At 40.4% G+C, this 23,568-nt stretch overlaps 1 protein-coding gene across 2 annotated transcripts in view; it reads right to left on the reverse strand.

Annotated features, from left to right (window-relative positions):
* nicn1 (nicolin 1) overlaps positions 1-23,568 on the reverse strand; it is a 124,931-nt gene that overhangs the window by 63,236 nt on the left and 38,127 nt on the right. For both annotated transcript variants that reach the window (XM_062544838.1, XM_062544840.1), the window contains 2 exons: positions 22,037-22,225; positions 12,075-12,188 (listed from right to left, as the gene is read on the reverse strand). In XM_062544838.1, the coding sequence (XP_062400822.1) occupies positions 12,075-12,188; positions 22,037-22,225 (303 nt within the window). The remainder of the gene's footprint in view (positions 1-12,074; positions 12,189-22,036; positions 22,226-23,568) is intronic.

Here is a 23,568-nt window from a genome sequence, read left to right on the forward strand (position 1 = left end):
TGTGTGGTATTCATTCCCGCAGGACAGATGGTAAAATGTGTGGGAATATGGGTGCAGATATTGTTGGGTTAGGGGTTGGGTTAGGGTTGGGTGCTCCAATTTTGTAATAATGTAACAACCTTGTGCGGGAACTGCACTGGTGGCTCACACTAAGGGCCCATTTACCTGCTTTACTCTCTCTCTCCCTCTCTCTCTTTCTTTCTCTCTCTCCCTCACTCACTCACTCTCTCTCTCTCACACACACACACACACACACACACACACACATACTGTACACAGGCCCAGAAACCTAAAAGGGGAAATGAGATAACACAGGACCTATGATTTCCACACATTATAGCCCCGGGTCCAGTAGACCCGCGAAGACCCTGTATGTAATAGAAATGTGCAGGGGGGGGGATGCAGGGGGGGTTCAATTTTTTTTTTTTCTGAATTATGTTCCTCACACAAAATGAGCCAAGGCCAATGAATCTCAGTTTGAAAAAATAATTATTTGTATCACTTTTCTTAAGATGAAAACTGAAAACGGGTCCCACAGACCCGAAGAGCTTATAAGGGTTAAACTGGTTTAGCTAATCCAGGGTTAAAATTGAGGTGTGCAACGTATCTAGAGTTAATTTAAACCCAATTTAAACCAAGATTTACTAATTCTAGTTTAGGGCTAAACTAGGATTAATTTAAACCACATTGGTGCAACCCACCCCTAGAGAGTTACATTTAACTTTGATTCAGATAACATTTGGTCCCATTCAAAATTAGTGTAAAATTTACTCTATGGCCAGTGTCAAATTTCCAGAGTCAATTCTACTCAATATTGTGTAAAAATCAACAATGACTTGTGTAAAAAAATGTAACACTGTAGTTGAATAACACTGTTAAGTTTAATGTGATTACACTTCAGAGTTAATTTCACAACAAATTTACTTAAAATAAAAGACACTTTAAAGTGTAATAATATTTACTTTTTATTTATCTGCAGTGTTCTTGTTTTAATGTAAATCTAATGGAAATGCAGTGTTACTGAATTACAATAATGCAACTAATATCTAATGAAAGGAGAAAAACAATAGCATGAGATGACAGCAGCATCATTTATTGCTAAGATGTGAATTTACATTACAAACACATTGCCTGCTTGCTTTATCTATACAATTATGACATTTAAAAATGAAATACTACAATGTTTCATTTACCAAATAAAAGACAGACAGACGGATAGATAGATAGATAGTTAGATAGATGGATAGATAGATAAATAAATATAGGACTTTCTTAGTCACTTTTGCAAAGAATTTTTTGTACTGGCAAAGAAAACACAGCTCAACTAATGCACAATTGTTCCTCTCAACTCAGAAGGGCTGTTGGAACGAATTTCGGTATTCGAATATAATTCAAATTTGTAATAAATTAATACTATTCGAATATTAAAATCATAATTCAAATGTGTTTTTTTTTTTTTACGTGTTGACTATATTTAGCGAACGACAGCTTTAGGTGCAGCTGAGAGCGCCCTCCTCCTTTTCTCGGCGCTTTGACCAGAGAATGTCTAATCTGTAGACGGGCTCTGCTTTGGCCAAGTGTTTATTGTTGCCATGTTACCAAAACCGTCTGACAGTAAGGCCAGCACGTCTTTTTGGAATGTTTACCTAATGCTAGTTAGCTAACTAGCCAACTAGCCAACGAGCTAACTGAAATGGCAGCAGTCGTTCAGCAGTCGGCTTCAGACAACCTGGGACCAAAACACATCTACCTTTCACACTGCGAACTCCCCCTCAGCCTGTTATTCCTGTAACGTGTATGTAATGTTTCTCAGTCAGAAAAGGGCTATAATTTACTTAGCAAGACAGTTATCATGTAAAACAAGTCAACTACGATGTCATAGTGGCAGTGTCATAGGCTTAGCCAGTTTTTACAGTGCGAGTAGATAGAAAAATAGTAAATATTAATAAGTCAAAATTGACCATTAAATATTTGAATATAATTCGAATGTTCACAAATTATAATGAATGAAATTCGAATGTGATAACAGAGGAAGATTGACAGCCCTACAACTCAGCAACTCATGTGGTCTCCTTTATTTCTCCCAGATCGATGTTATACATAGTGAAAAAAGTGAAAAAGCTGAAAAAGCTGAAAAAACTGTCCGACATAGCAAAGACGTAATAGGCTTTACGATGTCATCAAAAGTTCATCAAAAGCTCCCACTGAACCTGTTGCCTTGCAAGGAAGCGCATGCTTGTCAATCACAATGAAGTAGGAGTGAATGCTGCTCTGTGTGGATCCCTGGGCGAGAAGGTGGGGCTGACTGCTTTGGGTGATGTCTAGATGCTGCAGCTCACTGGTCTTAACCTACAACAAAAGACATTCAACAGAATTGTTTTAGTGACTGACCTCTGACAATGAATCTGATCACCTTAAAGAACTGTCCATAAGATTGAGGTGATGGGAAATGTATTTTAAACAACTGTTAAGCATACCTTTTGAAATCTGCGCTGATCTACAGCTCGAGGTGCAGCCATCTTTCCCGGCCTCTTTCGACCTTGTGCAGAGACGGAGACAGGTATCCACCAGGCACACCCGTATTCATTAGTCTGATTGGTTGAAGGACTATCCAAATGCATACAGAGTCATTTGAACTATGCCCATTGATCATAACTCTTGTGCAGTAGAAATACAGCGCATAGTCCACAGACTATTTTTCACCAACTTGACATGCTCTAAAACTCGTAATTTGGCAGCTACCTGTGGAATTGGTAACTCTAGTGAGAGACAGACCTCTGGCCTAGGGTGTGGCTCAGGGACTCTATAGCGCCAACTAGCATGTTGTCTGTTGTGGTTGACACATACATTCACGGAAATGGCCCAGATTGTGTTGTATGAATCTGAACAAGTTTTACATTTAAACTATATAGTAAATATTAAAAGAATGTTAACACTTTACTTGACGGGTTCATTCATAACGCCTACGCCTCCCCCCAGTTAGGGCTTTCATGGACGACATGACAACTATGACGTCTACCGTCCCATGCACCAACAGGTTATTGGATAAGCTAAATAGCAATCTGCAGTGGGCTAGAATGAAGGTGAAGCCTAGTAAGTCTAAGAGTCTCTCAATTGTCAAAGGGAAGGTAGTAGATAAGAAGTTTGTTATATACAGTCATGGTTGAAATTGTTGGTACCCCATGCTAAAGTTGACTAAAAAGAGGAATATAAAATCATCTTTTGGAAATTGATTTTAATGGCTTAAGTAATAAAATTAGGAAAAATCCAACCTTTAAGGACACACCAATTTCCTTTGTGAATGAATAATGTATTAGGGCTGGGATAAACGATTATTTTTTAAACGATTAATCTAGCGATTATTTTCTCGATGCATCGATTAATCTAACGATTCATTTTTTCAGTTCGATTCGATTTCGATTCGATTCGATTATCGATTATCTCCCCACTAATTGACTAATTGCAATATATACATGTTGATTTACATATCTGAATGAAATAAAACATTGCAATGTATGTTTATTGCTCTTAAAATTCCAAAATGAAAGACTATGCAAGTGCAAAGTAATGCATTCTAAGTCAGAGGTAGCATTCAATAAAACCTTGAAGCCTTGAAAACACTGGGAGTGTTGTCAAATTGAAGGGGACAAGATCCCAACTGTCATCAATAAAGTTAAGTAGGCTTATTTTAAGTCTTTGGGACTTTGGGGCCATAGGGCCCACCTACACATACTGTATACCCCCATCAAATTATCATTATGATGGTCATTATTATAATTATTATTATGCTGTATTAAGTGTTCTTTCACTTCAAAGCAGTCAATGTTTTAAATGCTAACATTGTTCACAAAAAGTTTGTGAAAAAATCTGAGACCTGCTTTAGTAATATAAGATACAGTATAATTACAATAGCTTTTGCATGGTTGCATGATAAATACAGTACTTCTGAAAACAACAGCAATAATATGGGTGCTATTGTTTCGGGATGTTTCCCTCATGCAAGCATCAAACTCTGGTAGGCAAATGACATGCTTTTTAATGAAATTCCATTTGAATCTCTGAATGTAAGGATTCAGGAAACACGTAGCCTACCAACTTTAGTCTATGTATTACGGCCGAGCAGATAGGCGTAAATCACTCATCTGGAGATTTTTAGATGAAAGACTAAGGCTACAATCTTTTGACCATATTAAAATTTGACTGAACTATACTCTGCTCTGTATCAAGAATCCACGTTGTTCTATTAAATGTCGTTAAATAATTAAACAGCAGGTTGAACGGAACTTGCCACCAACGTTATTGATTAGTTTCAGTTTCTGTCGCGCAAACACGCACGCATTCAATGAACGCTCATACCAACACTTCATTGTGTTGCTGTATGTTTATTCACATCGAATTAGCAAGTATTTCCTCCTGATTGCTGAAACTTTTGTTTTCTTTTTCTGTCGGGCCGCGGTTGCTTCATCCATTGCGCAGCAAATTATCAGGTGAAGCACCGAGCCTAATTTCACTCACAGACCAGCAGTCTCTCTACATTGCGGACCGGTGCAGCTCCGTCCGCGGCCCATAGTAAACGCAGTAGAGGAACGAGTGCGTGCTGCAGTGCCTTGCACTTTTGGAATTCTGAGGAGTCACTCACGTTGCCGCCAACCTTGTTTTGATTTTGACGACGTGTCGATTCGCATATTTTGAACCGACGTATTTTTTGCGTCGAACTAATCGGTTAAGTCGATGCGTTGTCCCAGCCCTATAATGTATCATAAATAAATAAATGTTCTTCCCAAAATACTGGGGTCAAAAATATTGGCACCCCTATGTAACCCTATGGGAATTTGCCAGCAGATGGCAGTACCCTCGCATATAGTGAGCACTAGGTTAAGGCCTGACCTTCTCTGGGCAGATAGAGAAAAGGTCTTTTTCCTTGTAGAATTGAGTGTTCCTTGGGAAGACAGAGTAGAAGAGGCCAATGAGTTAAAGAGAGCAAAATACACTGAAATAGCAGAGGAGGCAGCCCAGCGAGGTTGGAGTGTGAGACTAAGGCCTATTGAAATTGGTGCACGAGGGTTTGTGGCCAGATCTGCTATTGGCTTGCTGTCTGAGTTGGGCATTCATGGAAGTCTAAGGCAAGTGGTTAGTAGCATGTCTTTGGCAGCAGAACGAGCAAGTGAATGGTTGTGGGTAAGGAGAAACTCTACTTCCTGGGGTAAGGTAAGTTAGCTGGTTTATTTGTTTTGTGTTTGAGACACGGTGCCTAGGTTTAGGTTAGGGTTTTTAAGGTTATGGTTAAGTCCGCACTCAAAGGGATAAGCCAACCTAACCAACCTAGACCATGCCTAGGATAGTTAAGAGTATTTGGATATTTTGTGATGGGGGTGGTAGCATGTAGCGCAAGCTAAGACAAGCTAGCTGGCTTGTTGCAATGTGGTAGTATGGAGGCAGCATGTGGTGGTAGCATGTAGCGTAGCACAAGCTAAACTAGCTGGTTTGTTTGTTGCAATGTGGTAGTATGGTGGCAGCATGGAGGGGAGTGTCTCCAGGACGCTGGTTTCACTGTTAACCCTCTAACCGCCCAAGGCGCCGTACGGCGACAAGCAACATGACTGATTAAAACAGACGGTAGATCCGAGTAGGGTGACAAATCGCCTTTGTACTCTCCACCACTAGTTGGCAGACATCCAGAGCTTCGATTCAAGCCCAAATTCGAGTAAAAAAGTTTTCAGGAAGTGCCTGCATTACTCGCGAGAAACAAAAAAAAAAGACGCATTTCCTGTTTATAATGCGGAAGTGAAATGCGCGATCGCTATGCACAAATTGAAGCAGAAAAACGGCAAATGTTAAAAAACAAAGTCGTGTGTTATGAAGTCTTGAGTCTGCCATTCACCTACTCTGATTCTGATGGAGAATATCTGCCTTTTGGAGATTATGATCGGTCGTTCATTGGCAGTGACAGTCAAGATGCGTCTGTGAATGGAGGTGGGTCTTTGCGTGTGTACGTCAATGTTTACCTGCAGCAATGTTGACCAAAGGGTTCAAATAAGCATGGTGTGCTTGGTGCCAGTGATAATCATGATGATAGTGTCTGTAATTGACATGGTACAGACAGCAGGTCTAGTAAAAATAGGGCTCTGAAGAACTACAAAGTCATCCGCGATAGGAACTGATTTGACCAGGCTACTTTATTATATAGTAACATAGGGATTGTGGTAATACTAATAGTTTACTACTGTTGGTTTACATGTGGCTGTGGTCCTGTTTGTTTGTTATGTCGGAGAAATTACAAAAATCAAAGTAAAACTGCTCAAATGTGTTCAACAATCAGTATTTACTGAAATGTGCATAATTTGACGCTATTGCCATCCTGTGACGTCATAATATGCAAATTAGATGAGTAAATGTACTCCCTTTATAAACTTTAGTTCATACTCAATGATTTTCACATTTACAGTAGGACTTTATCTCTGACCACTTTCAAGCCATGGCCTTTTGAATTTTTTATGCAAAAATCCAAAAAAACCCGGGCGGTTAGAGGGTTAAGCCTTCATGAGGTGTCGTGGGCCTAACTTAACAAAACATTGGTGAATGAGGGTGCCCACTTGATAACTCCAATGACATGCTGTATACCGTATACTGCTGTGGGATTGGCCATTTGTCTTGTGTTTGTGACCATTGGTTAACAGATTGGTGGTTAGCCTGCTTCTTTAAGTTAATTTTGGACAGGGGCTTCTTAATGTGTTTTTGCCTTGGATTTTGGCACAAGGGATTTTAACATCTAATCCTGTGTATTAATGTAATGTGAATTCAATAATCTGAGATGTTCATGTAAGCCTTACATCTGCATGATTCTTGATACTCAAACATGGATAACGAATCAGAACTGTATTTTCTATATTAACACTTGGAGGTCCGGGGCCTTTTCAGGCACTTTGTGGCAATCAGCTATACCTTGAGATTTTTAACTCATTGGCTGCCAGCCATTTTCAGTGCAGAGGGCTCCATACTGCCTGACGTTTTACAGCATTTTGACTGTTTTTCCAAGATCCACCGAACGGTGAGCTTTATGACTATGTAAACACTGAAGGTAAAGAGTAGACTCTCTTCTTTCACCAGGAAAAACGGGTTGTTTCTATCGTTTTCCGTTCTTTAGTAATTGTCAGTAGAACATGGGTTAGTTTTGCTAAAAACACCTGTTTTTGACCAAAAAATTGAGAAAACTATCTTTTTGTGAAAATCAACTTTTTAACGTTAGCGTTTCAGTGGTATGTCAACCACAATTGCACTGTTATCTCGTCAGTCTCGTCAAGGTTGCTAGGGACTCTGATGGTCGCTATAGACTCTGAACAGGACGGTAGACTTAGCAAGCTAGCACTAGCAAAGTTGTTGTTAGTCTATATAGCAATATCCAATGTAAATGGATCATACCGTTCACATTTTCCATCCTTGATGTAAGAAGTAAGCATATTTATTCCCTGCACCGCGTGCAAACTAGATCCACTGTGGTCGATCTTCAGTCTGTTAGCTTGTTGTATGTCTCTACATGTATACATGTAAATATTGTGTGCGCACACAGATGGGCCTACGTCAACGAATCTCCAAAGAGTGGCAACAGCTCTGGGTGTTTGAGAAGGATCACCATCACTGGTTTGCCAAATTAGACTCTGGCAAAGTCTATCTGTTAAAAACAGACCTGTTATTCCACCTTATGTCTTTTATGTTAATTATTCTTTATTGCTTTCTTTTTATTTATTTTTTTTATTTTATCATTATTACTATTATTATTATTATCATTCCTCTTTGCTCATCTATGCTTTTATCTGCTATTACTGTTTGGTTTTTGAAATGCTCTATATAAATAAACTTGACTTGACTTGACTTGACTACATGTGCACTCTGCAGGCAGATACTAATCATGCCAAATGGCACTGCTTCCATCTAGCGGTTCGGATCGCTAGTACAGTCTGTTTACAAGCCTGAAACTCTGCCAGATCGTTCCCAAGCCCACCCATGAGCCCTCCCCATTGAAAAATGAAAAACGTATGTGTCTAAATTGACGTTTAAAGACGTCAATAGCAGTGAATGAGTTAAGTTTTTCATCGAACTAAAAACGTCTATGCAAAAGTGGCACATATGGCTATATTCTAGAGGTCCTCCACAATAATTATATGAGAGTAAAGTGGATGTAATGAAATTACTTTTTATTATAATTCAGTGTAAACACAACCATTTAAAAAACAATTTTCAAAGGTCAAAGTTCAAAGGTAAAGAACTCACTATAAATTACTGGTGGGCCGTTATCGGCGTTAACGTGCAACTCTTATTGGGCGATAAAAAAAAAATCGCCGTTAATCTATTCTCAAAGTTGGGCTGGGAGCTGGGTCTATACCAGTGGCGTGCAGTGAGGTCTGTGGCAGGGTAGGCAGTGGCCATTCACATAATGTAAATTCCATCCGTACACTCGCAAATAGTACTATATTTTCATGGTAATACTCCTCCTACTTAATCATTTCACAGAATCAAAGGCGTCACTAGGTGTGCATTTTTTTTTTCACCCAACGGAGGTCAGGGGGTTTCTCCCCCGGGAAATTTTGGGCTGTTAAAGATGCCGTTTCAACGTAGTTTGAGAAGGAAAGGAAGGAAATTCGTTGGGGTCCTCCTCATCATATTTTAATAACAAATAGCTTAAAGGGATATTCCGCCATTTTTGGAAATACGCTCATTTTCCACCTCCCCTCGAGCAAAACAATCGACATGGAACTACACTCTCATCTGGCGTAATAATCAAGGCAACTTGCAAACTACTGGCACTACTACTGCTTGTTGTCTATGGGGACTATTTTCAGATGCTGCATACGATATCACTGCGCCTATGGTACGTTTGCAAGTTGCCTTGATTATTACGCCAGATGAGAGTGTAGTTCCATGTCAAATCAGCCTAGAAAAACGCCAGGTTTCATTTTCAGTTGGTCTTATTGCACTTTCTAACTTGAGAGGAGACACGTTTTAAATGGGAAAATTACCAGAAATCTTAGTCACTTTTAAACATGAAGCTAGCAGGCAAGAAGCTAATGGTCTAATCCGAATCAATGATCTATGCTAGGCTGAAGCTAAAAGTTGTATCGCCAGACTCACAGAATGGCTGGATGAACGGGAGCAAGGTAAATATCGATTATTTTGCTCGAGGGGAGGTGGAAAATGAGCGTATTTCCAAAAATGGCGGAATATCCCTTTAAAGCTAATTTCCCTCACTAGACCTACTGGTATTTATGGGGGATTAAGAGGGGAAATCGTTTTAACAGCTGACCTCACACCCAAACTTTTTTTTCTGCCCGTGACATGATGAATGAATACCTGGTTATTGTGCCCACGTTGTTGGCTTTAGTAGCTATCACGCCGACCTGCTGCAAACGTGAGAGACGTCTTGTAGGCTACTGTTGATGAAATATAACCTCGTTTTCTAGCCTCTCTGTGTACTTGGTTGACCATGGTTATCCGTCTGGGTTTTTAATTAGCTAAACTACATAAATCCTAGCCTGACTCTCGCCAGACCCTTGTAGTTCCGCCATGCTCCACCAGAGGCGTTTCGCTGAGCTCCACACAAGGGTCTGGACGCGAGGGCAATCCAAACCCCTGGGCCAGTGATCAAAAAATAAGCAACCAATCAGGAGCGCCGAAGCGAGTGTTTGATTCAAATAACAATGGCGGCACGCAGCGAGGAGTCTTGTGCTGACATTGATTCTGCTATTTCAACCGTTTTGTCGAATCTATCGAGTATTCATTCTTTAAAAGATTAACAGAGAATAGTTTTGAAGACATTTATTGGTGGCAAGGATGTTTTTACTCTTCTTCCGACCGGGTTTGGCAAGAGCTTGAAGAAGCCTAGCACGTCATTCAAGATAACAGGCAAGTGGTTTATCGAATCACATGCGAGGATGTTTTACAAGGACCCGCCTTCAGAAATACATCTCCTATCGAGAAGTCCCAGATCCTTGTGTGAAGCAGACAGCGAACTACAGGATCTGGCGAAAGTCAGGTTACATAAATCCACCATTCATTTGTAATTGTATGGCTCTCCCTGCTGTTTCGTTATCTGGAGTTGTCCCTATGACTTGTCCGAGTTGATTTCCCGAGTCCCGTTGAGGCCGGACTGCCATTGGCTTATCTGCGTTCTAAAGGCAGCGCTTGGCGGGAATAAACATGCTTATGCTCCCCATAAACTTTAGCATAAATCATGTAATACGCATGCGCAACCTCCGAAATTCGCAGCATTGAAATGAATGGTGAGGATAGGCAGAGACCTTGAAAGCCTACCCTGGCCTTTGGAATACAAGCAAGCTTCGGGACATGCAATGTGGGTGCACCTAAATGTTGCGCTGGTGCACCTAAAATTAGTCTAGACTAATCTAGATTAATTTAAGATTAAGTGAGATTAATCTAGATTAAAAAAAGACTCTATGCCCACCTCTACTATAAATATATCGAGCTAAGACTTTTGACGTTTTAACCCTGAAAACAACAGTGTTGGCTCTGTATAAGTAAAAATAACATTCACAAATGTTATGTAGTTTTACTACAAATTGGAAAAAAGTCAGGCTAAATGTGTCACTTAGTGAGAGTCTCTTTCAAATGCAAATTAAGTTGAATAGGCCTTTTGAATGGCCTGCTGCAGGTGAGAGGACTGAAATCCTAGGATTTTCGTTTATTGTTTTTACAAAGTGCCATTGATACATTCTCTTTTAATATATTTGGAAACTACTTGATTAAAGGTTTCTAATGGTGTCACTTATATGTTTCTAGGACCAAAACTAGCAGAGATTGAGATGTGTGTTTGGAACAGTTTTTCAAATCCCCAGGGGGATTCAGTCATATTTGTGATTGAACTGGGCACGGACAATGCAGAGCCAATTCTCATCCTCACAAAACATGCTGGTCTTACATGTCACATATTGATGTCCAAAACTCAGTATATGTGCAAGATTTATAGTACACTTCATCAACACATTGGGGAAGATGTCAAATATGGAATACCAATCAGAACTGCATTTCGTAGATTAACCTACCATGCAATAGAAAGTCATGTTTATGATTAAACTGGGAACTGACAATGCAGACCCAACTCTCATCCTCACAAAACATGCAAGTCTTACATGTCACATATTAATATCCAAAATTCAGTATTCATGTGCAAGGTTTACAGTACACCATATCAACGCACTGGTTAAGATATGGATTTCCAATCAGAACTGCATTTTGTAGATATCACAGTCACATTCATCAGATTAGTCAAAATATGACATCTAAAGACCTAATATGCATGTCTAGCATAGCGTCACCAGCTGTCCAAAGACAGAATAGTTTTTGGAATTTATTCACAAAATATTAGTTACATAAATGTGATGATACCCACATGCCCAAACTGCTAACCTGGTCTAGTGCCACCAGCTGACCAAATAGTTAATGTGATAGACATTTACAACACCTTCATTAATTAGTCTGAAACTTTACTAAATATTAGATTCTATGATAAGGCTGACATACCTCACTCATATGGCTGGTGTAGCCCCCCCCCGTCCCCTAAGCAGGTATAGGCTGGAAGGGGATATTTTGAATAACTACCAGCTGTTGTCTGCATTGCACTGCATATCACAAAATATATGTCATAAACAAATTACTTAAAAGCATATCATTGTACCCTACATGTTTGTAATGTAAAGCCACCCGGTGACTGCCATCAATGTAAAGCACCAAGAGGTGAGCAAGTGCTTCCAATGTAGAAAACATGCAAAAACAAGTAGTGCACACATCAAATATGTGAATTTTACAAGGCACATGCTGCTTTCTTAGATTCCGAAATGTCATGGGTCCGCACCGCAGGTGCTCGGGCCCGCCATCGCCACTTGCGGCTATATTATTTATTTTATTTCTGGGAGCACCTTGGGTCAATTACATTGCGTTTAAGTGTGCTATATAAATAAATGTGACTTGACTTGACTTGAAAAACAATTTCCATGCCGGTCCTGGGTAGAAAGTGCACAGTAGCTCACAGTGCAGAAATCTGTGTGCGTGCCATGTTGTCTCACCTCTTGTGTGCAGTCATAAATTTTGATCTCATCAATGCTGAAGTTTAGCCAGGCTGAAGATGGCTGTCGTAGAATAAGCCGAACTGACAAGACATTATCTGGCTCCACTAACATCTGTGACAAGAAACAAATTCATAAGACGTGTTAGTTGCTGTTTTGTTTGCATTAAGTAAAGACTAATCAATGTGATCCAGTCGTTCCTGCTTTTGCAGTTTTAACTGGATGATCTATCCAGGCTTATCATAAGACTGAGAAACCTGGGGCATCATGTACAAGGCTTGCGTACGCACAAAAATGCTGCGTACGCTAACTCTCACGCTCACGTCCGGATGTACAAAGACTGACTTGAACGTGAGAATGTGCGGTCCTCCACGCAAGCTTCATGTCTGACGTACGCACATTTCTAGTGTGTATCGTCAGTTGGCGACACGTAGAGGCATTGCAGCGCAACAACATTAGTTGATCACGAATCAAGGCCTTTATTTGCACAGCATATTGTGAAATGTGGGTGTAGCTGCCTCTACTGAAGGATGGCTCCAAAACTGATGTTGCATAAAGTTCAATTTTATTTATTACACCGAAGTTTAATAAAGCAGTGTGACAACGTGTAATACTACCTCTTGAACGTGTACAAACACCGTAAGAGCTTATGGACTCTCCAGTAAAGGAGCTAACTTCACATATATTCACGGTTAACTTTATCATGCGTCCTGTAACAACTCTCAGTTTCGCCTCATTGAATGTCCTTCCTTCCGGTGAGTTGGACGTTACAACAGTTTCAAAATAAAAGTCTGTGTAACTCTAAATCACTGTCTACAGGTATGAACATATTCATTTACGTAAATACATATCATACAACTATAAGTACAGCAAAAAACACACTTAAATGACAGGGTTATCTACACTCCCACCAAATCATGAGTTCACATTTACCACTGGTACGAATGATTTCCATAGAAAATTACCCTGGCTTAACATTCAATAACATCAAAACATCAGAGAATATATCTGAAGAATGTATACTTAGTTAACACACTGTGAAATCATGTAAGCTTATTGACCTTAAACACATTTTTAACACATTTAAATCATGAATTGACACCTTTTAAATCATGAACTGAATTTTAAACCCAAAGCATTACTCAGTAGAAGGAATTAGTAAAACATCCTAAATTCATTTCTTAAGTCTCCATTAATAGAACTAGCTTTTGTATGGGGCGTTCAACTACTGAAGGCTTGGTGATACGCTTACCCTTTTCATTTAGGTTTCTGTCCCCCAACTGTATCTTAACCTTTCTAACTAGCCCATCCTTATTTGCTGTAGTCTCCAAAACCTTTCCGAGACGCCATTCATTTCTAGGTAAGTCCTCATCTTTCATCATCACTATGTCGCCTGTTTGTATGATAGAAAGGCGGCTACTCGTTCTGAATCGACTTCCTTTAACGCTTCGCGTAATTCATTTCGAGCTCCGACGAAGTTGCTTCCTTGATCCGACTTTATCTGTCTGACCGTACCGCGTATGGAGATGAAACAGCGCAGCCCATTGATGAAGGTGTCTGTGGACAGGTCGGTCAGCATCTCAATGTGTATTGCACGGGAAGAGAAACATGTGAAAAGAAGGCCATATCTTTTGTAAGTGTTCCGTCCTTGTTTAACTATAAACGGACCAAAACAATCCATGCCGCAATAACTGAATGGCGGGGAGGGGTCTACTCTTTCTGATGGGAGATCAGCCATTCTCTGTTCTTCAGTGGGTCTCCTGTGTTTTCTGCAGATGACACACTGTTGAACGTGGGATGCCACAACCCTATTCATGCCAGGTATCCAAAATCCATTAGATCGTATTTCATTCATTGTGAATCCCTTCCCTTGATGTTTCACCTTTTCATGACAGTCAGCAATGATCATTTTCGTTATGGGGTGACTCTTAGGAATGACCATGGGGTGTTTAAAGACATATGAGGATGAGGAGTTGACGAGCCTCCCTCCCACCTTAAGGACACCATCTTCTCCTATGAAGGGATCAAGAGTGTACAATTCATTGTTCTGTGGCAACGTTTTTCCCTGTCTTATTGTATTTATTTCATCTTTGTACGTCTCACTTTGTAGAGCTTTAACTATGTCACATTCTGCTTTCTTTCTTTCTGTTACAGTTGCTAGGTGGTTTGATTTGTCTTTCTTTGTCCACCTTAGAATGCGAGCGACAGCTCTGGTTGCACGGGACCATGAAGAAAAGTTGGACAGACGGTCTGTAAGACCCATCTCATCTGTGCTTACTGTGTTTAGGACTCGAGCTACTTTAACCTCTGGATCTCCTACTAACAGCTCTGACGAGACTTCCGTGGAGAGATCAATATTCTTTTCCCATAAAAACTTGGGTCCGGTAAACCAGTTGGAGGCCAACATCTCTCTAACAGTCAATCCTCTCAACGCGTGGTCTGCCGGATTTTCTTCGGTGGGGATGTATTTCCATTGTTGAGGTGTTGAACTCTGGTGTATTCTTTGCACTCTGTTTGCAACAAATACATGGAAGGGCCGTGCCTCATTGTTGACATATCCAAGTACGACTTTAGAATCTGTCCAGAAAAACTCATCAATATTTTCATACTCCAGTTCACCTTTAAGCATGCTGCTTGCCTTCACAGAGGTGGCAGCAGCTGTCAGCTCTAATCTGGGAATGGTGGTCAATTTCATGGGAGCCACTCTTGATTTTGCCATCACCAGAGCACAATGGATGTTTCCCCTTTGATTACAGAGTCTTACATATGAGCACTGGCCATAGCCCACAGTACTCGCATCAGAGAAATGATGCAATTCTGCCTTTGTGACTTCTCCAAAACTAGCAGGTGCATAGCAGCGGGGTATACTTAGTTCCTTTAGGTTTGCGAGATCCTCTTTCCAGCACTCCCACCGTGGCTTGAGCGCAGGCGGCATTTCATAATGACCAAGACTGTTTTTCTTTATGTTTTCTTTCATTTTGTTTAGGAACAGGATGTCTTCTTGTGACACTTTCTTATTGTCTTCACTGGTGTCTTTGAAGTCACTTTCTAAGATGTGAATGATATCTGCTGCAGTGACAGAGGGAAGCTCTTTAACAGCCACGCGGTGGCATAGACTGCTGGTTTGAGAAATGTCAAGGCGTGCTGGTGAATATCCCACTATACTCCACCCAAGATCTGTCTGTATGCCGTAAGGTTCCTCGTCATCGCCCACAATTACCTTTCTGGGAGCCATTGCTCTTGAACAGTTATAACCTATCAACAGACCAATCTCGCAGTCCAGAAGAGGTGGGATCTCTTTAGCGATAGCCACAAGATGTCTCCAACTCTTGGCGGTCTCACAGGTGGGGATATGGGTGCGATTTACTGGTATGCATTCTCTTGTGTAGGCGGGTGGGAGATCAATGTGATTAGTTGAATGGTAGCTTCTTACTTGAAGGCCTGTTACTCTACTACTCTGCAAAACTGTGCCCTTGTCTAACATTGTGGTCAGCTTTAATCTAACAGGATAGGAGTCAGCTTGGAGAGCATCACACACTGCTTGATCAACAAATGTAGTGTCACTTTGAGTATCAAGTAATGCGTATACTAACTTCTCATTGTTTGGGTTGTTCTTCGTGGACACCCATACTGGCACAATCATAGAGGTATTAGTAGTTTGACCTGAAGCCACATTTAGAGCTGTGGCGCTTGCATCATTTGGCCCTTTCTGTGGATTAACTGACGGAATTTGCCTTGTCTGCTTCACAAAATTGTTGTCGTGTAGACTAGTAGGATGTCTGCCTTTGCAACTGTTGCATGTGTGTCGATGGCAACAGTCTTTAGAAATATGCCCTGGTCGAAGACAGCCATAGCAAAGCTTTCCTTCCTGTACAAATTTCTTACGCTCTTCCAGGTCTTTAGCTGTGAATTCAGTGCAATTGTAAATCTGATGCTCACTGTCTTGGCAAAATGTGCATGGTGGCTTTGCAGATGGCCTCTCTGTTTTACTTTGATCCTCATCGTTCGTTTGTGTGTTTAACACTCTAACCTTTCCGTTGTTTTCCTTTGGGTTTCCTTTTTCCGTAACTGTGTCTGAAGAGCGGAGAGCATGAAAGGAAGTTACAGGGTTGCATGCTATTTCTGCTTCCGTTGCCACAAATGCAGCAAATTCATGAAACGTTGGGAATTCTTCATTTCGACTTAAACTCTGTGTGACCTGCCGATTCCATCTAGAGATGATCCAGTCAGGTAGTTTCTGCACTAGCTTTTGGTTCTCTTGACAGTCGTTCAAGATATGGAGACCCTTCACATGGGGCATTGCATCTTGACAAGCATTCAGGAAGTCAGAATATTCTCTAAGATCGATTGCGTCCTTTGAGTTGATTCTAGGCCAGTTTGCGAGTCTTTCTCTGAAAGCCTTCTGTATGAGGAATGGCTGTCCATAGCGGCTATTTAATCGGTTCCAGGCGTCATGATAAGCCACATCATCGCTTCTGTAGAAGGCTCCCTCTAAAGTTTTGCGGGCTGGGCCGCTCACATATTTCTTTAGATAGAAGAGTTTGTCTGCAGCAGAGACGTTCTTTTTGTCAATAAGTGTCATGAAGGAAGCTTTCCATTCTATGAACTGGATCGGGTCACCAGTGAACACTGATGGCTCTGGCGTTGGAAGTCTGCTTAAGGCTATGCTGTCATGAAGTGCTTGGGCGAAAGAGGGCATATCCCCATTTGACAATGTGCTTTCAATGCTGGGTTTTTGTTGTGCAGTAATTGGTTCTATTTTTGGTTTCACTTCAAAATCATAATCAAAGTGCAGAGCATTTATTTCTCTATCGGTTTCCTGGGTGTAGGCTTTTAATTTAGCTTGAGCTACCTTTAGGTCCTTCTCAGCTTGTAATCTTTCTAGCTCTAATTTTTGGGATTCAAGGGCCTTCTTATATTGATTTTCTAACTGTTGTATTTTGTCCTTTTGTTCCTTTTCCTTTAAATGCACTTCATAAGCTGCTTTTTGAGCTGCAACCTCTGCCGCAGCGTCGGCGCGTTTACTTGCTAAGCAGGACGCGCTAGAGTGTTGGCTATATTCATGGCTCACTTTAGAGACAGCGGACCCATAGATAGAATGAGCGTAATCACATTCAAGTAGAGCACGGAGGCGGTTTCTCTCTCTTACAGCATCAAATTCGTCAATGCCTGCTATTCTCTCATATGTAATTTTGTTAATGTCTGTGGTCACAGCCTCACATGCGTCTACGCGACGTCTTATGTCAGGTGAAGGTGTAACAAGTTGTCTTATTTCGTCGTATAGCTTCATTACATTATTCTTTACTTCTTCTAGTGTGTCAACGAGGAGAGCTAGCTGAGTTGTTGTAATGTCTGATTTTAGTTGTTCACGTGTATTGCGAACCTCAACTTTCCAATGCTGATATGCAGTAAGGAATTTCTTCTCCCTTTTCTGTGATTCTTCTCTTTGATAAGCGAGCATTTTTTCAGTGGGAACGCGAGAGCGCTTTGAGTGTTGTGTGTCTTTGTTATCTTTATTGTCATTTTGTATTTGCACTTGAAGGCTATTTAGCGTGTGCTCTTTGTTTTGAATTTCCCCTTCTAATTCTTCTCTTTTTTCTAAATCAGTTTCACTTTCTAAGGTGACATTAAGTTCTTCGATTTCCTTTTGGAGACTCTGTATCTGTTTGTCTATCTCATTAGACTCTTCCGGTGCTTCTGACTGTGACATTTTAACATATCAAACCTGCACATCAAAATAACTGAAGAACTTCAACAACTATTCAATCTGTCAACTTGTATGAAATATACAACAATGTCACGATAATACACGTTAAACCATGAAAAGTCAACGATATCCACATCAATTGCATAGGCAGATAGGCTACATTGAATGAGTCCAGTAGAATGCAAAATGGATCAGTTTAAATGTTCATGCATGTAAATGTGTTTCGTGAGTTGGGCGCCAAAAACAGTCTCTTCTCTTTGTTTTAAGTAGGCTAAGCGCCAAAACAGTCTCGTCTTCTTTTGTTGGATTTAGCGCCAAAATAGTTTCTTCTGTCGTTGTTTAGCTTAGCAATTCTTTCATACCTGTTAGCTGTTGTGTTCATTCGAACCCGTTAACCATGTCTCGCATCCACCGAGCCCTTCTGATCGCTGCTCTGTTACAGCGCTCCCCGTTGCCTGCAGTTCCGGTAACGTCGCCTCTCGCGTCGGTCTTGGCCAGTGCAGGAGATGGAGCTCTGTCCATACGATATGGAGAACGTAGGGTGAATCAGGACCGTGGAATCCCTCCGTTTTCCCTCACTCGTCTTCGGTCTTCGCAGCGGCAGGATACTCGATGAGTTTGAAGCTCTTACTGTAGCTGCCTCTACTGAAGGATGGCTCCAAAACTGATGTTGCATAAAGTTCAATTTTATTTATTACACCGAAGTTTAATAAAGCAGTGTGACAACGTGTAATACTACCTCTTGAACGTGTACAAACACCGTAAGAGCTTATGGACTCTCCAGTAAAGGAGCTAACTTCACATATATTCACGGTTAACTTTATCATGCGTCCTGTAACAACTCTCAGTTTCGCCTCATTGAATGTCCTTCCTTCCGGTGAGTTGGACGTTACAACAGTTTCAAAATAAAAGTCTGTGTAACTCTAAATCACTGTCTACAGGTATGAACATATTCATTTACGTAAATACATATCATACAACTATAAGTACAGCAAAAAACACACTTAAATGACAGGGTTATCTACAGTGGGCTATTAAAAATAGCACTTCGAAGTAGGCATATGTTTCTAGATAAATGGCCATGCAACATGCGTTAATAGTACCAAACTATGCAACAGCCTATATCTGCAATTAAAACTGTAGTCTTATCAGAGGATATCAAGAATAGGGTAGCCTAATGTGAAACGTATAGAGATAGTGCCTATATTTAGTTTCATACATGATTATTCTATGGCTTATCAAACATTTCAGATTTCGAAGAGCTTTAATCCTTCCTCGAAATGTGCGATGAATGTGGTCGGCTTCACGCAAATGTCCATGCCTAAAACATTTTCCGGGTGTTTTCACATATTTGTGACAGTTTTCAGTAAAACAAAATACAAATGGGGCAAGATGATCCGTGTGAATAGCTTGCGAATTGAAGCAGTTTCCCTGACTGAATGCATAGTGTTGGATTCTGGGGTACTCTTACTGTAGTCTGATGTGTTCACCATAGAATGGGATTCTTTAAGCTCTGATATTAGATGCACAGTTGGCCATGTTTACGTCAGAGAAGGCCTTGTAGCTCATAACATCCAGATAACATGGGCTGAGGGCCGGAGCCATTGTATCTGGGTCAGAGCTGTGTTTTTCCACATGTTTGTGCCACGTTCAGTTTGTGACACGTATACATTTGATATCATGATTAGGAGTATAATACTGATTCCTTATTGTATTGCTCACGGAGACGGATCGAGAAGCCAAGCCTGCAGCATCTTACGCGGAGATACTGTGTGCCACGTTTTGATAGCAACTACAAGGAGTTAGACTCTGTTCGGTTTTACTGTTCGAGACTTAGCCTGTGTTCTGTTATTCACTTATTGTACCCACAATAAATCATCATTCAATCGCCGATCCTGATCCAGCTGTCAAGCTTTATTGACCAACTTCAATTCAGACATTAGAACATTGAAACACAACGCAAACCACTAAAGAATCCTACAATAGGCTACTTTGACTTTCCTCGAGTAAGCATTCACATTATTGTTGTCACACTTGTGCAAAATATAGGAATATGATCCAGAAATTGTTGTGGCAAAGCCTGGATAAACTTCTATTATGGGTGCGAGATGCGTGTTCTTACTCGGACAAGAGTGATTTAATGACCTTTTAATTAATGCAGTTATTTTGTAATGCTTGAAATGCCCACCAAACCACATTATGTGAACCTTGTCACTTGCAGACAGGCCTATGAATCTGCCACGGTCTCTGACCCTTGTAGCCACTGCCACGCTCTGCCACTACTCTTTTTTTGTTTTGTTATTAATTACAGATGATAAAGCCGTAGGCTATGCTGTATCTTTACCATTTTGTCTGATAAGAGCACTTCTACCTCGCAATCACTGGTAATAAACTTTTAAAACTTTTTTGATTTGATGATTTCAATTACTACATTTTGTAGCAGGTTCGAGAACGGATGGATCCACAAATGAGTTTTAACTCTTATTAATATTGTGGGATAAGCCATTTTGCCTTTGCGGAGGTCTGAGTTTTTGAGTGGCCTTCTAGTTAGCATATTAAAATGAGTGTGATTGAGGGAGGAGAGAGGGTAGAGTATAATGCTTGTGAGTTGTGCATGTGCGCTTAATTTCACGCTAATTGGGATGTACAAAGGAAAGCTGCGTGGATTGCTGCGTACGCATGGTTTCATACATCTGAATTTTTTTGTGCGTACGCTTCTTTCCAGATTTTTGCGTACGCAATGTTTGGTAACACTTTACTTGACGGGTTCATTCATAACACATTCATAACAGCTGTCATGAACTGCACATGAAGCATTCATGACTGATTCATGAAACATGACTCAACATTCATACCAACACTTTCATGAATGTGGAAGACAAAACGACGAAAACTTGTCAAAATAAAAGTCCAACAATCTAGTAATCCATATACAGTGTTTGTAAACATCTCATGAATATTTTATGAAGTCTACTTCAAATGTCACTTTACTATACTGTACGAGTTGTGAAGTATTCATCATACTGGGAAGTGAACTACTGACCATCTGTGGATCTCTGAATGGTTGGAGATTCCTGTTTTATATATCTATACAGTCATTGGTGTAGGCAATTATGCATTCTTCAGAGGTCACTATCATAAAATAAACAAACAGACAAAAAAAACAAACTAAATTCTCCTGGACACTGGACTTCCCCGTTGGCTAAGATGTGACATGATCAGGTTGGCTAAAAACAAAAAAGACAGCAATGCTGCTTTGCGATTGTTGGACTTTAATTTTGACAAGTTTTTGATGTTTTGTCTTCCACATTCATAAAAGTGTTGGTATAAATGTTGAGTCATGTTTCATGAAACAGTCATGAATGCTTCATGTGCAGTTCATGACAGCTGTTATGAATTTGTTATGAACGAACCCGTCAAGTAAAGTGTCACCGAAAATTTTAAGATTGGGCTGTGAAAGATGCGATTTCAACATAGTTTGAGAAGGAAAGTAAGGCCAATCGTCGTCATATTTTAAAAACAAAGCTAATTTCCCCACTAGGTCGAAGTCTACGTCTACTGAGTTTAGATGTGTATACATCTAGCAGAACGTTAATAACAGACTCTAAGATGACACGAAGATGTAGGCTAATCGAAACATTAGACTGTTGCTGTGCACCTTTGCATTAGCCTACAATAAACTAACAAGCAAAAAAACCCATTAAGCCTTAACTGCTGCTCCGGTATTTTTCTCTTTTTGATCAACTTGTCACCAGCCGTGGATGCACCAGTTGCTTGTAGGAGAGCATATCTATTCCTTTTTTGAAGTTCCCTATATTTATTGACTTCAAGGCTACACGTATTTCCCGTTTACAAACAAAATTAGAGGACGCCGGGTGGCCGGTCATAACGTTATAAAGTTGCAACAAATGATTCGGACTCCATAACGCCAGGTCAGCGCTAGTAACAATGTTGCAGTTGTGGCTGCCAGAGCCAGATACGGCTCTGGTGGCTGCTATGTGTTATGAACTTTAGACTGCTTTTTAGTTTTTAGCCAAATTGAGCTCGAGGTTTTTTTTAAAAAAGTGGTGGGAACAAAATGACTCATGACGAAATCTGATGAGGACGCGTCCTCACCGTCCCCATCGCAATCGACGCCTATGCTGACAAATATAATGTATTGGTACAATGTAAAAAAACAGATTGACCCGACAGAATGTACAGGTATTAGTGAGGACACTGGATTAAACTTTAAGGGGAAAAAGATGCCACTGACCTGCTGTCTGAAGACCGAGAAGTAGTCCTGTGATCCTGCTTCAGTGTGAGGGTTGGCCATGAGTGGGAAGTTTCTTAGACAAGTGACCCACTTTGCAGAGGTTGCACCCTCGTGATTTCCCTCCTCTCTTCTTAGTAAACGCACTGACAGGAAGGCTGAGTAGTAATTCTTAAATGAAATTTCCTGAACCTGAAGGACAAACAATGAGTATGTTTACATGGACATTAATATTCTGAATATGGACCTTATTCTGAATATTGACAATATTCAGAATAAGGTGTTTACATGAGTTTTTAAAAGAATACTCTGTTCATATTCCCGTTTACATGACACGCAGCATACTCTTAAACGTACACTATGTAGTTTTTGCTCCCATCTAGTGGTTAAATTTGATTTTGCATGCACGCTCTAGCGCCACGCGTTTTTAAATGTGCGTTGCAAGATGGCTAGAACTACGGGAAGTTGAATGGGTCGAGATTCATTCAAGATGTCTTCTACCACTTCATCGAGTTTTCTTTCCAGTGATGATGTAAGCTATTCTAAAGTTCTTTGAATAATTTGTATGATCATGTATGAGTAATTACTCCTCGAGCAACATAGTGACTTACGTTGTCATGCTTATATTGTTTTTACATTAGCTTACTATCGTAATATTAGCATAGCAGCAGCTAACAACTTGACATGACAGTATAGGCTAATGCTTGTATTGCTCTAAAGGCATGAACTATGTCACTAAGTGCAGTGCTTGTCTGTAGGTTAAGTATTAACCGTCTTCACGCTGCTTCTCTGTGCACGCGAAATGCAAAAACGCGTTTTTCCCTAGCGGTAGTGTTTAGCGGTAGCGGTAGTGTTTTATGTCCCTCTCGGCAGTTCATATTTTTCTATACACCGGAAAGACATGGAAGACTTCCTGTGAACGTCCCTTTCAATGTAAATGCCGGGAAGTAATTCTTCGGCCAGCAGGACGAGTCAGATCATTGGCATATGTTATTTTACACCAAAGAGGGTCTATTTATGAATGAAGACGTTGACTTGAGGTACTAAAACACTTAAAATCCTACATAATGTACCTTTAATGAAAGTACTAATGTTCCTTCCCTGAATGTTTCCATAGTAACTTCATCACTAGCCTACTAAACTATGCTGCCACATTGTCGCTACTATGCTGTCTAACGTGTGTTTCTTCATCGCTTCAAAGTGTAGCCTACCTTTTCTTCATTCAAAACATATTTTCTGTGGCTCCGCTTATAAATAACACCAGAAGGTCTTTTTCTTTTCTTTAACTGTCGCGACAGGAGAAATACCATGGTTTGTTGTTATTTGCCATAATACTGTGTTTAATTGTCGCGAAATACCGTGAATATTCCAATAGAACTTCATTATTCCGAATAAGGCGTTTACATGTCTAGAATGAACCTAAATAACCAGAATATGATCGAAACACTCCACCTATTTTATTCCGGTTATGCTCATTCCAAAAATGACCTTATTCCGGTTAAGGCAATCGGAAAATTATGTTTACATGGGAGTAT

This window comes from Sardina pilchardus, chromosome 9 (genome assembly GCF_963854185.1).
Source record: "Sardina pilchardus chromosome 9, fSarPil1.1, whole genome shotgun sequence".
NCBI lineage: Eukaryota > Metazoa > Chordata > Actinopteri > Clupeiformes > Clupeidae > Sardina > Sardina pilchardus.